General features: G+C 45.1%; 1 protein-coding gene across 2 annotated transcripts in view; it reads right to left on the minus strand.

Moving 5' to 3' along the window:
• The window catches only part of VIPR1 (vasoactive intestinal peptide receptor 1), a 109405-nt gene that overhangs the window by 8517 nt on the left and 82942 nt on the right, over positions 1–17946 (minus strand). For both annotated transcript variants that reach the window (XM_027695490.1, XM_027695491.1), the window contains exons 7-11: positions 14136–14289; positions 11265–11325; positions 8867–8936; positions 5935–6026; positions 899–1028 (exon numbers count right to left, since the gene is read on the minus strand). In XM_027695490.1, the coding sequence (XP_027551291.1) occupies positions 899–1028; positions 5935–6026; positions 8867–8936; positions 11265–11325; positions 14136–14289 (507 nt within the window). The remainder of the gene's footprint in view (positions 1–898; positions 1029–5934; positions 6027–8866; positions 8937–11264; positions 11326–14135; positions 14290–17946) is intronic.

Below are 17946 nucleotides of genomic sequence, written 5' to 3' on the forward strand. Positions count from 1 at the left end.
TTTTTTGAGCGCTTCCAGATGCCAGATGTGAAGTGATGATGTTGTAGACAGGGATGTCAACTCAGTCACCACCAAATAAAACTTGCCACTGAAATGTGCATGGGACATGGGGACAGCCAGACCCCGCTCCCAGGCTGTGAGAACGTGGCTGGGACTGACAGTGGTCAGAAGCAATGGGATGAAACACTTAAATAAGGGCTTCTTTTCATGCAGCCTCAGGGTCAAGTTTAACAGCCCAACACTGACTGAAGTGGGAGGCTCTAGGAACCAAAATCCATCAGGACTAACGTGGGGGACAGCCCCATCATCCATCCTCGTGGGGAAGCTGCCTCCTACACCAATGAACTGGAATCCTGCTTGAACAGGAGCTACAGGCAGCACTTGACTTGTGAATAGAGGAGAAAGTTCATTCAAGCCAAGTGGTTGAAGACAGACCAGGCTCCTGTTAATGGGCAGCAGGACACTCCCACCAAAGGTCATTTGTCTCATTTTGCACTATGGAATCGTAGAATGGTTTGGGTTGGAAGGGATCTTGAAAGTCATCTAGTTCCAAACACCATGAGGTGGACAAGGACAACCTTCCACTAGACCAGGGTGCTCCAAGTCCCCTCCAACCTGGCCTGGAACATGCCAGTAATATATAAACTGACCTGTGATGCTCACTTTTTTTTTCCCTTAAGCACATAAACCCCCAGGGTGACTAATGTGCAGATGTACATTTTCTTTTAGGTGCCTAAACCGAGGAGGGAGAATCTCCTTCTGGAATTCCAGGAGGCAAAATATAAATTTATCTCCCATCCTGACCATGCTGCAGTGAGGAGCTTTTTCCCCAAAGGTCATTACACTTCTCCCTCCTGCCAGACCTGGTGGCTGAGTGGTGGCCCAAAGGGTGGCTTACCTGGAACGACCCGACCACGAGCTCAAAGACCAGCTTAACTTCTGCCTTGAAGTTGTCAGGGAAGAAAGCAAACATGATGTAGTGAATGCCAAAGAGAGGGATCAGCAGCAAGGTGGACTTGGCCAGCCTCCTGTTGGAAAGACAAACATGAGTCAGAAGGGGAGAAGGGAAGAGGAGCTGAAGGGTAAGAGGATGAGAAATCCCACACCTCAGACTAACCAAGGACCACGCTGGGAGCATTTCCTGCTCCTTAACAGCTCCCAGGTAATTATATCCATGTCTCCAGCCAAGGCAGAGCAATCAGCCCTACATTACTGCTCCTTGTTCCTCAGACTTGCAGACGGCTGCTGATTTCAGACGTGGCGACACCATAAAATGCGACATCTTTACTCCTAGTAGCTCCACTGGAGGTATTTCTTTCTCCCTTCTCTCTTCTTCCCCTCCCACCAGAGATCTTTTTTTCATCTCTACCAGCTAAATCATCATCTAGCACTGCCTTTGTTTGCTTGGGAGATTGCTGAAAATTACAGCTTCTGGGAGAGAAATGGTATGTTTAGCTGGGAATAATGACAGGATATTGCACAATGAATGTCTCCAAAGGAGGGGGATGAACAGTATTAGTGCTTAATGGCATCAGCCTGGGTAATCAGAGCCCTAATTAGGAAGAAATGATAATTTATTAAATATAATCATTATTAAAAAATAGGTGACAGAAATGAAATGAAATCAGGAGTCTAAGGATGCTCGTGGGGGTTTTGGCTCCCCTGGTCACCCACATCGTGTGGCATCTCCATCTCTCAGAGGCTTCTGGAGGAAATTAAGCCAAGGAGAGGATGTTGGAAATACTTGTTCTTCCACCTGCAAGTCCTTCACCTCCAAACCTCATCAGGCTCAGTCCTCTCAGACCATCTTCATTTATTTGCCATCTGCACCAGCCCACTGGGAGGGCTGATGTGCCAGCTTTGTGCAGATGATGCTCATCCCTGTATCTCCCAGCAGACCTTTCCAGCTTTCCCTGGGCCTGGCCCAAAGACAGCTCGACATTAGGGCTGGTTTTGGAGGCCATGGCTCCCCAGGGAATACCTGATGGCTGAAATACAATGGGTGCAACTCGTTCCGGGCAAAATCAGTGCCTGTAGGAAGCTGAGGGACTTCACAGGAATTTGCCTTTCCCACATCCCTCACCAGCAGGCACATCCCTGCTCATGGGGAGTAGATCCAAAATCTGAGTTCTCTTGGATGTCCTGCTCTGCCAGAGCACTGTCACTGTCTTTGGTGACCATCAGTGTTCCATGTTCCTCGCTCTCAGAAGCAGCTCTGGCCAGTATGACCCACACCAGTATGACCAAGCCCTAATGCTCCCAGCTCCAGATATATGAGAAAGCAACTCATTTTCTAAGCAGATCACAGTTAAGTGAATATTTCTGTTGGATTTGCAGAATCTCTCCTCTCTCCCCAACCTGGAGGAGATGATGAGACCCTACCTTTGTGTACCATTATTCACAGAGATGCTGTTTTCAACCTCCAGGGGATTAGAAAAATTGATCTTATCTTTGCTGACAACACTGGGGCCTCAGTTACAATATTTTCCTTCCTGGATGCACTGTGGCAATGAAAAGGACATAAATGCCAAAACTTGAGCCCCCTCCTCTAATTTGCACAACACTCCAAACCAGCCACTTCCTTCCCCAGACACTGAGTGATGTTTCAGATCTCAGTTTGGCATCAGGGCAAGTGGTCCAGCACTGTGATATTTAACAGATTCCCCCTACTAAACACTGCAAAGAGGAAAATCATCTTCCCCCGTGAGGGTGTAATTTCTCCCAGGAAGATAAAGCCTGGATGTGCAGGAGGCAGAACTTCTTGGGAGATTGTGTAAAGCTGGTTAAATCTTCCTGCTGGAAGCCATGGGTTCTCAAAAAACTCATTACTCTCATTCCCAGAACATCTTAGACCCACCCTCTCTGACAGATGTACGTGGTGACAGGTAATTTAGGGAAAATGTGTCCATCAGCCTGCATGGAACCTACTCCTCTCCTTGGGAGTGGGCATTGGGACATTTTAGTAATGCTCCTTGAAATTATCATGGAAAAGTTAGTCAGAAAACTTTGATGACAATATTGATCTACGAGCACGTAAAGAATAGAAAGAAATGAATTTTACTCAAGTTTCCTGTTGTAGAAAACAAAATCTCTTTGCCTGAAATTTTGCTGTCCCACTATTGCACATCTCCCCATCATTTCCAGAAAGCTGTTTTGGGAGCTTTGTTTTCACAGTTTCCAATACATGAAAGCCCAGTTCCCTGTGTGGAGCATTAATGAGTGAGTCAGCAGTGCACCTGAACTTCCAGCCTGCAGCTACATTGAAACTGCTTGGAGTTTGAATAATGCTTGTCAACATGTCAGCGTGTTTTTAGAAAATAAACAGTATAAAATAAACAAGAGAAGGAGGGAGAATGCAAATGAGATATCCAGGATGTTGTTAGTTTAAAATAGATTTGTATCTGAGTTGGCAGGAGGAACCCAAACAGAATCACAGAATCACTGAGGTTGGAAAAGCCCTCCAAGGTCATCGAGTCCACCCTGTGCCCGATGCCCACCTTGTCCCCCAGCCCAGAGCACTCAGTGCCATGTCCAGTCCTTCCTTCCACCTCCAGGGGTGGGGACTCCACCACCTCCCTGGGCAGCCCCTTCCAGTGCCTGACCACCCTTTCAGTGCAGAAATTCTTCCTGATGTCCAACCTGACCCTCCCTTGGCACAGCTGGAGGCCGTTCCCTCTCCTCCTGTCCCTTGTTCCCTGGGAGCAGAGCCCGACCCCCCCCCGGCTCCTCCCTCCTGTCAGGGAGTTGCAGAGAGCAAGAAGGTCCCCCCTGAGCCTCCTTTTCTCCAGGCTGAGCCCCCCCAGCTCCCTCAATGTTTCATTAGCAGCAGTTTTTGCTAAGATCTCTTGGGTCCTGCAGGTAGAACCCCACAAGTCTCTACAGATTGCTGTCTAAACATTGAAAACTTAGGACCACACTGAGAACTCCCCTTGCTGGGTTCCAGCCTTCAGGTTGAGACACTTAATACTTCCTTCCATAGGAAAGTGTGGTGCCTCATGTCCTACAGCTCTCAGTACAGTCAACAGAGACTTCCAGATGTCCCAGAGGATGTGGCTGGTGGCCAGAGATGCCTCTGTGTAAGGGTAAAATTCTCCCACAGGTCCTGGGTTCTACATCCAAGAAAGTATCTGGAATGTCTTAAAGCATCTCATATGTCTTGGATGCATAGAAGTTTAAGGTCAGGTTGGATGGAGCTCTGAGCAACCTGGTCCAGTGGAAAGTGTCCCTGACCATGGCAGGGGGTGGAACTGGATGATTTTACGGTCCCTTCCAACCCAAACCATTCTGTGATTCTGTGATCCTACGAAGTGAGCAACTGCTTCATTCCCTAACGGCACTGAGATGTCTTTCCAGGTGGAGAAGGAAGGTGAGGAGCTGCAGATGTGAGGCTCAGTTGTACTTCAGCAGCACCTCCCGTTGGGCAGGTCAGCGAGGGGAAGTCTGTGCTTTAATGCTGTGCTACGTTTGTTTACAAGGCAAAAGGAGCTTTCCTGGCAGCTCCCAGGAAAATTTCATTTCCCACTTCACTGGAAAATGTGCCCTGAACCCAAAAGCTCAGCATGACCTCCGAGGTAATCTGGGCATAACCCTTGCAGTGCGTGTTGGCAACACTTCTGCTGAGGGGAACAGGAGCCAACAGCTCCAGGATGCTGCTCAGAACATATTTCAATATGCTGATTTAATCTCCACACCTGGCCAGAGCTGTTGCAATCCTGGGGTACAAAGGTACAACACCCAGTTGGAAATACAGAAAAATAGGGGATAAAAAGCACAGGGTTGGTAACATTGGTGTGCTGAGATGACAAAAACAGAGGTAATTGGCTTTGGCTGCTGCAGGCAGAAGTTAAGGTCAAACTGTGGCCTTTTCTTTCATAAATCAGAGAATCTCTTGAGGCAGATGAAATGAATAATTTACCATCACTAGAGACAGGCTCAGTGTCACGGCTGGGCAATGTTTAAGGAACAGATTGTTATTGTTTTCCATCTTGCAGAAAGTTGAACTGAGCTCAGATTCTTCAGGGTACCCAAAAGTGCAGCTCCAGACGAAGACAAAGGTTTATGAGCAGTGACCGTGTAGAAACAGAACCTTTTTCATTTTAGTTCTCTTCGAGGAAACATTTAATAAATATCCAGGATAGTTGAAAAGCTGAACCAGGACAGTGGGAAGAGTCAAAAATAAGCTGGTCTGAACTTTTATTTTATTTGCATTGAGGCCAGAACAAATCCATGTAAATGGACATTTTTTTCACTCTTATAATTCTACATCTAAGACCAGTCTTGGCCACTGAGACAGATGTTGATCTCACTGGCGTGCTGTTCATGATAAAAATCCCCATTAAGGTCAACTTTATATCCCTGGAATAAAAGCATTAAGTCAAGCAAATCTTCTGAGGCAGTGATCCTTCTCAACACTGAAGAGAAATGCATTGAAATAATCCAATCTAGTTTAGAGGTCTGCTTTGGGATAAGGAAAATCTGCCACAGATTCTACTGAATGGATTAATTTTCTAGATCTCTCCTTCTTTGAAAAAGGGACCTGAGAGTCAGAAAAAAAAAAAGCCCATACACTGAGTACAGTAACTCTTGGTTGTCCCTCGGGGTTCCTCTGCCTTCAGAATCCACTAAATATTAAAGATGCAAAGAAAGAACTTTTTTTGCCTCATGATCATTATTGTTGCTCTCACTTCTTCATCATTAATCCCAGGACAAGGCCTTCTCACCTGCCTCGAACTGACATCAAACCTGTCCAGCTGTTTTATGAAACGCTCCATTTCCTGATTTCTGATCAGCTTTGATCAAGTAACAATTAATTGATTCTGATCAGTGCAGACAGAGACAACAGTGAACACAGTGAATAGTGATGTAGTAATGAACTAACAGTCAAACAGGTTTCCCAAAAAGCAAAGAATATGGTAGAAGAAGTCCAGGACTTACGAATATTGGCTGGTTTCATTGTGCCCAACGTCCGGGGAGTGCAACTTCTGGACCAAGATGCGGATGATGCAGATGAAGAGGATGAAGTTCACCTGCCAGGATGGGAAGAAAGGGAACACAGAGAGAGAGAGAGGCAAAACATTAGTTATTTTTTCCTGGTGAACAGAGCCCATCATTAGAGGGGAATTCCTTCCACTGCCACGTTTTTGCCATGGAACAAGCTGTGGTTAAGCAGCCATGAGCAGGGAGCCCAAAGTAAACGGACACAGGATGGCATCTTGGGCCTGACATCAGCCTGCTTGGGACTTCGTGTCATACATCCCAAGTATGATGATGTCAAGCCCATAGAGCACAGCTATGCACGACGTCCTGCCGGCGCCGGGGTGGGAAAAGAGCCTTGGGAATGAGCCGAGCGACGGATGTCAAAGCCCTCGGGAGACGCTGACATGGGACCGGCTGCTGAGCACGTCAGAGACTGAGCCAAGGAGACCAAAACAAAACACAGAGCAGTGCCCACCCCACCCTACTCAATGCTACTGGCCATGGCCTCCCTGGGAGAGGCTGGAGAGCTTGCACGGCAAGGGATAGACCTCATGGACACAGCGGGAAACGCTCCCTCCTATGACATTAGACCGGGACCTGACCCCTGAATTTTAGATGGTTCTTTTCACTCAAAAGATCTCAAAGTGCTCCACCAACACACTCAAGCAATGTTAACCTCCCTTATTAGCAAAGGGGTAGAGCTAGGAATGGCATTTTCCCAATGGAATGTAGTAGATGGCATGGACTGAATGCAACTCTGTTTGCTTGTAAGGTCTTATCCATCGAATCATCCTGTTATTCATGCAACACAGAAAACACTAAAGCAGTGACAGATTTCTGGGGACTTAGTTTTAGTTTGGCCACAACCTCTCTCTTTATCTGTTCATGGTTACTGAATGCACAAATGGCTCTGATTTTCAGAGGCTCAGCAGCTGGAAGGGATTGTGTTAACCAGCCAATCTGACTTCCTGCAAAAACAGATTGTAACATTTCCTCCAGCAATTCCTACATTTATCTCAACAATAAGGTGAATAAAATAGACTGAAGCACATCTCTCAATTAGACACTCACTTTTCTTTCAAAGGCTATGAGTAATTGGAAATTAATGGTATTTCTTGGATGCATTGCTTAATCACTTTTTATCTACCCTGAGCCATTTATCTTGGTTTCTGCTTGTATTTATTTGCTCGTGGAAATGGTTTGTGTCTGACTTGGTGGCAAGTAAAATTTATTTGTTCAAAACATTGTTATCTAGATCAATTACGCTAATGAGCATTGATAGCACACAAGATGCAGAAATGAAGGTAAGAATGGAGCATTAAATACTGGCAGTGCTGGCTTGGAGTGGACTGGGAAATATAACCTTAGCATTCCATGGTAGAACATATGGATATCAGGATACCAGAGAAGTTGTTTAATTTATTTTTTCAACTTAATCAGAGGCACTTGATGTGTTCCCAGTGCTTAATACCTTGTATATAAGATATATCTTATGTATCTTAAAGATCTTGTATATCTTGTATACGCATTTCTTCCTTACAGTGAGATATACACTTTTTTCCCGTGGATATGGAGCAAATGTTGCATTACTCCCTGAAGAAACCTGCTGTTCATCAGCTGGTGGTTATCATGCCCTTCCCCTGGGACAGATTCATGGGATATCTGCCGAAGCAAAATCAGGAACTGCTGGGTAAACTTTGTTTGGCAATGAGGAAATGATTTACTGGCCAAAAGCAAATAGAGACTCATTGATCCAAAGAGAATAATAGGGTGTATTTTTTGACTGAAAGCTTATCTCAGGAAAGGGAAAGTACTATCTACAGCTTTCTGTGATGACATAAATATTTTGAGATGTGTCATCTAAGTACTGTATTTCTTTTCAGTGAGGTAAACAGAGTAAAATGTCATTATTCAAATTGTTGCGGTTTTGAATCCCTGCATGACAAATGCTACAGAAAAAAAACTTCTTGTAAAGGTCATGATGTACGTGGAATAAGAAGAATGTATGTTCTAAGGAAAGATTTCTGTCTAAAAGAGATATATTTGGTCTGATTTCTGTTGCATTTTTTTTTGTATTCCCTTCACACGTCCTTGCCTTCATTTAAGAAAACTCAGAGCTAAGTTTAACTCAAGTTAATTTGATTTTAAGGCTTGGCTCAATAGAGGAAACACACAATGTTCAACAGGGATGGGAGGACCGAGTTCCTCAGAAGTGTTCTGGTTTATGTGGTCAGAATTGGTCATATCCAGAGAATTAAAATCAGACACTTCTGTTGATTTTTCTGGAAATCAGACAAGCTTCTTGAGGACCGACTTTAAAAACACACAGCTGGGATCCAGCTCTGCACTGGGTGCTATAAAAAGAGGCAAATACCCCAGGGGAATTCATCAAACCCCTTTTTTTATCTAGAAATTTATGGTGGGACTCATTTCACTTCGTAGTATTGACATCTACAACTGGACAAGTCATCCTGGTCAGCTCAGAGAAACAAAGCCACTCGTAGCACAGTTCATCAGGTTGAATTCAGACATCCACTGATCCATTAGGCAAAATGAGTCTTTCTTGGATCCCCAACCACATTCCTCAACCTCCTCTGGCTACACACCCAGAGTGCCCAGGGCAAGTAGGAGGTGGAATGGTCAAAGGTACATCAAATGAGCTCCACCTTGGTGGCCCAGTCACTCAAACTCTTCCATGTTCAATGTTAAATGTTTATCTGGAGGGTTTTTCCTCACCCTAAGACAGATGTTCAACATACAGTGGGATTTTACCCGCCAGTGCATCTTCCATGGACACTTACAGAACACTTCTCAACACCCCTTCACCCCCCCCTCCACCACTTAGGACTAAAGGTGGCTTTGCAGCCAGCAGAATGTGCTGATACTTTACCAAGATAGACACCAAAATAGGGGTTTTAATGATCCACCAGAATGGGGATTCCACTATTTCCTCCCAGCACCTAAAAAGAAATAAAACAAGACTTAAAACTTCAAGCACGGAAAGCAAGGTATGTAACCTCTTAGGTTTTCCTAAAAGCAAAGGATATCTAGGCTGGATTATTAGGACTGAACCTTTTGTTCATGAACTGGGAATGGTCAAAGACTTGCTTTGCAGAGGCTCTGAGCACTGGCAGGCACCAGTTGCCCTAGACACAATCCTGAGAGCTCTTTTCCCCTTGGAAATGGAATAGGCTGGAATATGTTCTGCAGGGTGAATGTGGGAGAGGATGGTGACCTCCTGAATTTCTCCTACACTAAGCTCTGCTCCAAGGAAATGCTGCCAAACCCACAGATCCACCAGGCCTCCAGTGCTCTCCACCCTCCTGGATGATGGTGGAGCATCTTCAGATGCTGGCAACATCAGAAACAAAACCAACTATGTGCTTCTGAGAAAGATAACAGCCACTGGTGGGATTAGTCCCACTAAATCCATCTGCACTCGAGCTATGGATCTACTTAGAAAAGCCCATTGGGTCCAGGATGGGATTTATTTCATCCCGAATTCAGAACTGTCTGTACACAACTCCACTCACCTGGAACTCTATTTTAAAGCCAACAAGGAAAGGACAGGAGAGGAATGATGTGGAAATGACTAATATTGCTTGGGACACATTTATCTGCAGACCTCGGTCAGGTGATGGAAGGTGCATTTTTAGGAAAGCATTCGTGAAAACTGGGCTGCATTCACGTTAAAAACAGATCAGTGGAGCCTGCTGGAGACAATTCCACCTGGATTCAGCTCATCTAATTCAGGATGTTGACAGTGCAGGCAATAGCAGATAAGCAGAGGCATTTTTAGGGCACAGTTCTGAGACCTATTTTGGGCAGCAACTTTAGAATGAAAAAAATTGCACTCCATGGACTACACTGACTAAATCTCCACTAACTCTAAAAGGAGATGGAGCAAATTGCTCACACACAGATGCTGATAGTCAGGTGCCTTCTGCCCTCTCATTTAGAATTAAAGCGGCCCTAATTATGTCTAGTGCACTTCATTTTTGAAACAAATTCAGACAGTCTGAATGAAGGTCATTTTAATTTGGAGTTAGAATGCTTAAACAGAGGCTTAATGTTGTTTAACTGATCTTGCATAATTAGTTTATTTCATCTGGATTAATTTCCTGTAATTTTTCTCTGTAGGTAACTTTAGTATGGAAAGAATAATCTATGTTAGGTATTAGCATATCCTGTAAATTCACATTGTTTTACTTGGCACAAAAACGTAGAGTTTTAAAGCCTCCAGAAAATGCAAAAAAGTTTGTATTTTTAATAAGAATTGCTGGAGCTGAGTGGGAATATATAGTAAGAAGAATTGGTACCCAGAATGGTTAAATCCTCCTGTCCCTATCTCATTGTAGAGGCTATTTATTAACAGAGGAAATAAGGTCAGTTTTATGCAGAGACAGTGAAAGCACAAAGGAAGTGAGTGGCCCTCAGGAAATGTGTGAGCATGACTATAAATCAAAAATGCAATGAGAAATCCTTCTCCAACCGAAATGAGGGCAAATCAGGACACACTTGGAGAGGGAGAAAATGGAATTAACTATAGGATGCAAATGCAAGAAGTGAGGGCAGAACAAGCACCCGATTCCGTAACTCTCTGGAGTGTTTTCCCCTAAAAACCTTTCCAATTACTGTAGCTCTTGACTGCTTGAATAAAAGCAAAGCAGGAGGATTGCAGAATCAAATGCATTTTACTTTCATATATCCTTGGATAACTCCTCTATCTGCCTCATTTTCTTAGCTGTGTTCTATCTGCTTCTTATATAAAATATCAAAGGCTGCTGCAAGGTTAAAGAGAATGAAAGAGCAGCTCCTAAAATCTGCTTGGGAAAAGAAAAAAAAAAGAAGTTTTAGGCTTTTCTGTGTGAGAGGTAAAAGGTGTGTTTGTTGAGCACCTGCTTCATGGGCACATATAGATAGGATCAGTTTTGCAGGATGCAAAGCTCTGCTCTGAGCAATGAAAATTTCTGGTAGGACTCATTTTACTTTATCATGTTGACATCTACAACTGGGCCAAATGAAAACATCAGGGTCTGCTCACAGATTCCCTGCAAATATCCTGACCAGGGAATCGGGAAGCAAAGAGGGTGAGTGACTGGCCTAAGCTGACATAAAACATGTGTCTTCAGGGAGATCTTGGAGCACTTCTTGGTTCTTGGTGGCAGGGGACACCCTCTGCTCTGCTCTGGCTGCTGGGATCATGGGTTACTAAAGCTGCAGGGCTTTCCTGGCAGATAAAGGGAGGAAGAAGAATAAAGGAAAGACAGTTGAGTGCACAGGCTTACCCAACATCGAAAAAGTAAATCCTGACAATGGTCCAAGCGGTGATGAACACGGAGGGGGCACCTGGCAAGAGAAAAGAGGTGGTGTTACTATCAGAAATCACTATCAGGGTCCTCAGGGCTGTTCTCCCTCACTCTCCATCTCTCCTGAGGTGATGCCTTCCCTCAGGACTGGGCAAATGCTCCACCTTTTTAATGCTCACAGGCCAAACAGGCAACGTGTTGCCTTCCTCTCCCACTGGCCATGTAAGATGAGTTTCCTGGAACTGCTCCCCAGCAGTTAAATTCCTGTTGCAATGCCTAAAAAAAGGACTTCAGATTGTGAAATGCAGGGAATAGGGATCACTTCAGGCATTCACAGCGTGGACACTTGTTTCCAAGGCAGTCACCACAAGCTCTCTGCAGGATCAACGGGGAGAAATACGTGCTTCTAACACACAGGTCATTGAGCTTTAGGACAAGAAATATGGAATATCCCTTGACTGTTTTGCCTGGACTTCCACTGACCGTAAAGGGAGCCTGGAGTGACAAATTCACATGTAGGTGTCTGTAGCTGGCCAGATGAACCTGCCTCTGCTCCTCACTCCATGATCTTCTGCAGGACTAAGGTGGTCTTACTCCATCACTGTGGTCCCTCTTTTCCCTGTCTCTTGTCTTGGACTAGATTTAGGTTGGAAATACTTTGGGAAGGACGTGTCACTTTGCTTTGTGTCACTCACAGTTTGTGTATAGTTTATTACCAGTGATTTTTGAGTGCAATGGTAATAAACCCACTAAGAACTGTAATTAGTGCATCCAAATTATTAATTCATGCATAATCCATTTCAGATCCATCACTGATGCTCTTGCAAACGATGGATGACTAAAAGACCAAAAGATCCCTCAAGCCATTTCCTGGAATTGCCCTTCTTCACTCAAGCAACCTCAGAACATATTTTGAGTGAAAGAAATTATCTTTGATTTAAAATCATTACTTTAATTCATTTTTCTTTAAAATCTGCAGCTCCAAGGTGCCAAAACAAAGGATATCTGTGCACAAGGCAGGTTTAAAGAAGGTCTGACCTGATTAACTGCATCTAAATCAAGACCTGCCAACGTCATCCCTTCTTGTGCTTCCAGCACAGAGAACTGCCCCTTTTTTGTGGTGTGAACCCAAGCATAACTCCTGTCACTTCCAATGGAAGTTACTCCATGGCTGATTGATCAAATCCTGAGTCCAGATGTATCCCTGGACACGACACAATTTTATTTTATCTTTTCAAGCTTCTTCCCTGCTCTCATTATTCCTCAGTTTTAGCTATTGAGAGCATTCAGTAGAAAGCTATTTGCTTACTTAAACATAAATCTTCAACCAAATGGCATTAAGGGGAAAATAAGATCTCTGATTTATTTCTGGAGAAAGAAAAGAAGTTGATCTGGTAGGATTAATTTGCACAGGTTAACAATTCAGTTGTGAGTTGCTTTGTGAAGAGCTTAATTCTGTCTTCCTTGGCATTTTCTCACTGTATTTTATTCTATTCTATTTCACAGAATCCTTTTATTTCTTTATTTTATTTTATTTTATTTTATTTTATTTTATTTTATTTTATTTTATTTTATTTTAGTGTTCAAGACTGGATTTTTGCATTAATGCTGGAGAAATGCATTTAATGCATTACATTTGCATTAAAGCTGGAGAAATCCCAAATGCAGGAAGCAGAGGGTTATCAGCTTTGGCACTCAGGTGATGGGAATCCCAGGATAGCTGTCTGGCCTGAATTCAGTAAAACACAGAGGGAGTGATGGGCTGCAGTGTCTGGTTCAGTCCAGTTCTGCTTTGCTGGGATCCATCCTTACAATTTAAGCTCACTGCGTGATATCAACTTTGGAATTCCAGTCAGGATCAAAACACTGAATGATTATAAAGGTGATGAGGAGTTTCAGGCCCACAGTCCTTAAGGACACTGAAGAGATCAACTACCAATTTACCCAGAACAAACTGAGTCCTTAAATACCTTTGAGGATTTAGGTTAATGAAATTGGGGCAAACCCTCTGGACATCACTTGATCTTGCTGCTGGCTGCACGAAATCCTTGGCAGCAAGGTAACACATACAGGATCCTGGAATGGTTTGGGTTGGAAAGGACCATAACGCTCATCCAGTTCCAACCCCCTGCCATGGGCAGGGACACTTTCCACTATCCTAAGTTGCCCCAAGCCCTGTCCAATCTGGTTTTGGACACTTCCAGGGATCCAGGGGCAGCCCCAGCTTCTCTGGGCAACCTGTGCCAGGGCCTCACCACCCTGGCAGGGAAGAATTCCTTCCTAATATCTCATCTAAATATACTCTTTTTCAGTTTGAAGCCATCACCCCTTGTCCTGTCACTCCAGGCCCTTGTCCCAAGCCCCTCTCCAGCTCTCCTGGAGCCCCTTTAGGCCCTGGAAGGGGCTCAGCTCTCCCTGGAGCCTTCTCTTCTCCAGGTGAACACCCCCAGCTCTCCCAGCCTGGCTCCAGAGCAGAGGGGCTCCAGCCCTCAGAGCATCTCCTCGGCATCCTCTGGACTTGCTCCAGCAGGTCCATGTTCTTCTTATGTTGGGGGCCTCAGAGCTGGACACAGCACTGCAATTGGGGTCTCACCAGAGCAGAACAGAGGGGCAGAACCCCCTCCCTCAACCTGCTGGTCACGATCCTTTTTGATGCATCCCAGGACATGGCTGTTTTCTGGGCTGTCAGGGCACATCCCCAGCTCGTGTCCAGCCTCTCATCCACCAGCACCCCCAAGCCCTTCTCAGGACTGTCTACTACACCTCTGCCCCATCTGAGTCCCCAGGTTTCTGGACTGAAAATGCCAGGCAGGATCCCCTGCTGGCACTCAGTTTGGAGGAGATGCGTACCCCAGCCGATCAGGATGTACCACCAGAAGTACTTCCTCTCCGAAAAGAAGGAGATGACCAGCAGGGTGTGAAGGTACAGCCCCTCCACCAGCAGCCAGAAGAAGTTGGCCATGACACAGTACTGGAAGAAAACCATCATGGCTTTGCAGCCTACCTGGAAGAGAAGAAAGGAACAGTGGTGAACTGCAGCACGTTCCCAGAGCAGGGACACCAAGCTACCAGGGAAACCTTGCTCTCTGTGTATCTTTGGGATTGCTTTGTGCAGAACCTGGAGTCCTTCTGGAATGAGTTCTATGGTGAAAAGCCAAAAGCCCTACCAAGCTTTTTTTGGGGTGGACATGGTTGACAATCTCTAAATGGACAGTGCAGAATCCTTGAGAGCCGGCTCAGGTCTGGATGCTGTTTGATTGAGCCTGGGAATGCACTCAGGCTTGAAAACCCTGCTGACAAACTGCTGGGCCATGATCCCAACCAGCACGGTGTTGTTCCCTGGAAGTTTTGGATGCACATCTGTGGGAAACTGGTTTGGCACGGAGTGGATGCCAGAAGAACCCTCCAAAAAGCGCTGCCTTGAGCTGGGATCAACTCAGTCATCTTGCTCATGGCCCCAAACCTCTCAAGAGTTCAAGAGTTCCAGAAGTGGTTTCACCACAGTCTCAGGCACATGGTGTGATTTTTGGGGTGTCCTGTGCAGGGCCAGGAGTTGGAGTCCATGATTCTTGTGGGTCCCTTCCAAGTCAGGATATTCTGTGATTTTGTGATCTTGAGGAATGACACTGTGGACTTGGTCATCATCCTCAGTGGGGCTGCCTGCTACTGTTACCTGGCTCCTTAAACCCAAAGAAATGATCCCTAGGATTAAAAAAAAAAACAAAACAAAACCCCAACAAAAACCTAAAAAAAAACAAGAAAAAAAAAACAAACAACAAAAAAGACAAATAAAAAAATAAGTCCAATTCTAATCACTCCATGGGCTGGTATGAAATAGGAGTTTGAAGAAAGCCAAGTCTACAATAAAATGCTCCTCAGTTAGGAAAACAAGGACAATAATATATATTTATATATATATTTAAAGCAGAGGATAAGAAGGAGAAGCAGGGTAAACACACATGAGCATGAACATATTTGACTACACTGGAAAGGGAGAGATTGGAAGAGGGAAGGTGCATTGGTTTTTTTCAGGAAATGAATAATTAAACACAGCAACTCGCTGTGGGAAGATTTCACTGCAGCCCAGGGAATGGGAACAGTTCCCTCACAAAAAAAAAAAAAAATAAAAAGGGAAATTTCTGACACTTAGGGGCCAAACCCACTGCAAAACACCCGAAGGTAGGAGTCAGCTGCCCTAAGGAATATTCCAGTGCTGGTTATTGCCCCAGCACGTGAAGAATCCAGGTTCAGCTGCAGGTTTACGGGAGGTCACCAATTGCATCACTGAGATGTTGACTCAGTAAAAGCCCTGCTGCCTTCAGTGAGTCTGCTGGAATAACACCCTGCAAGAGAACCTGACTGCCAGAACTTGCTGATTAGTGGCTCTTCCCTGGTGCTCTGCACGTGCAAGGTGTTGAATTCAGAGCAATAATCGACTTGCCCCAGTGACAAGCTCCCACTTTTCCCTTCCCCCCATTCTCCTCTCCTGCTGAAAACAGTTGCTGTGAAACACACTGGTTTCAAAAGGTGAGTGTGGAAAGTGTCTCCTTGGTGCCACGTGTTTTGGAAAGGGACTTGTTGCCACTGATCACTCCAAATTAGTTCAGTGTGTGACACTGGGGACCCTCCTGGGCTCCTGTTGAACAATTCCTGTGCCCATCAGCTCCCTGGTGAGGCAGAAGGCAGGGGCAGGGACTTGCTGCGGGGTGGGGATGGGGGAAGCTGGAGGCACAGCAGGCAGGAAACTCCCTTCCAACTCTGAACATTCCGTGTGTGACTTCAGGGACTCCCAGGGAGGGAAGGTGACACAGAGCTGAGCTGACAAGGGCTGGGGATGCAGCAGCTTCATCCCCGTGGCATCACTACACTCTTTTTTTTTTCCTTCCTGCTCTTGTGTGCAGGTGGCCGTGTGACATTCCCACACCTCATTCCTCTCACCCAAATCCTGAGTGCCTGCTGGGTGTGTGTGTGTGTGCAGCCAGCACAGGGATTCAGGGGTGTGAGTGGACTCAGCCCCACTGGGGCCACTGAATCCTTTCAGGGTTTCACTTTATCAATATTTGGCCTTGACTCAGCAGCTCACAAGGTGAGACACGAGGTTTAAGGGGGCAGTTTTGAGGCATCTCAGCCACATGCTCATAAAATATGGATTCCCTTGGGGGATTGTACATTAGGGAATCCTTTCTGGATGGCTGCACTGGACTAATGGCACAGGCACGAGGCTGGAGCACATCACAAGGAACTGCAAGACTTTACAGGACAGGGAAAAGCTGCTCACAGAAAGTGGACGTGATTTCTGCCCAACAGAGACTCTCAGGAAGGGATTTCCAGCCTGACTTTGCTGCACAGAGCTGGAGCTGTGCTGAACTCAGGCTGTGGCAGCAGAAACCCCAGATCTGGGGGCCTAAATCCATCACCTCTTCTCCCTTATTGGCAACCTCTGCTTTTGTGCTGTTCTCTGGCCCTACTTTCTCCACTAAAATGGGGGTGGCTTGTTACAGACCTGAGGTGGATCATGGTCAGCAGTTTGACTTGCTGATATCAGAGGTCTTTTCAGTATTAATTATTCCATGGTTTCATTCTTCTATTCCCGTGGGCAGCATCTGGGTTTTGGCATCTTCTTCCCTGAGAGACCTGCAGCAGATCAATTCTTTGCTTCTTGCTGAGGGGTATTTGCCTGTTTGAGCAGTTGCTACCACCCCTGGAATTTTGGGGTTTACCTGGAGAAAAGCTACTTTTGTGGACCATTTGGAGCACCTCTTGCAGCCAGGGATCCCCTGCAGCACGGGGACGTTCTGCAGAGTTGGAACTGGAACAGAGCTGGATGCACTGTCCTATCTTTAAAATTAAATAATGATATTTTTTTGCTGCCTGGGTTTGCCACTATTGCCTAAAGTGGGTACATTTATACCAGACCAGATATTTCTATGAGAGATGCACTTGCCCTGTTGAATCCTCTTTGACACCTGACTTGGAGACATTTGGAAAACAGCCCTTCCTGGCTTTTGAGAGACCTTATTACATACAGCCCTTGGTAATGGGTCTCTACCTTTCTGATTGATTAGATTCAGCCTCAGAGAGGCTGTTATAGTGCTGGGAAATAAAATCCATGTTTATGTAAGATGTTTTACCCTTTAGATGACAGACACTGGGTAGAGATGAGCCATTACACCTCACTGAAGGGTTTTTTTTTTCATGAAGAGCAGAACTCATGATGTGTCAGCATTGAAAGACTAGCACAGACTATTTTTAGAACAGACATTTTCAGCAGGAAAAGCCGCATTACTTTGCTGCTTTTTCTACTCTCTCCCCTTCCACTGTCTCATTTACAACAGCTTATTTCCCTGTTTTTCTTCAGGGACTTTGCCCTGCTCATGTCCACATGGGACGTGGCAGTGAGATGGTTTTCCTTGGCTTTGTGGATGGCACATCCACCCAAGTGGCTCCTCTCTTCTTCCCCTCTTTGGAATTGTATTAAATATGGGCCTTTTTCTTTCCTTTTCCTTTTTCCTGTTTTCTTTTCCTTTTCTTTTTCTTTCCTTTTCCTTTTTCCTGTTCTCTTTTTCTTTTCTTTCTCTTTTTCCTTTCTTTTTCTTTTTCCTTTTCCTTTTTTCTTTTTAATTTTCTTTTTCTTTTTTCCTTTTCTTTTTTCTTTTTTTTT

The sequence above is a fragment of the Neopelma chrysocephalum genome, unplaced genomic scaffold (assembly GCF_003984885.1).
Source record: "Neopelma chrysocephalum unplaced genomic scaffold, ASM398488v2 Primary Assembly neopelma1_101, whole genome shotgun sequence".
Lineage (NCBI taxonomy): Eukaryota > Metazoa > Chordata > Aves > Passeriformes > Pipridae > Neopelma > Neopelma chrysocephalum.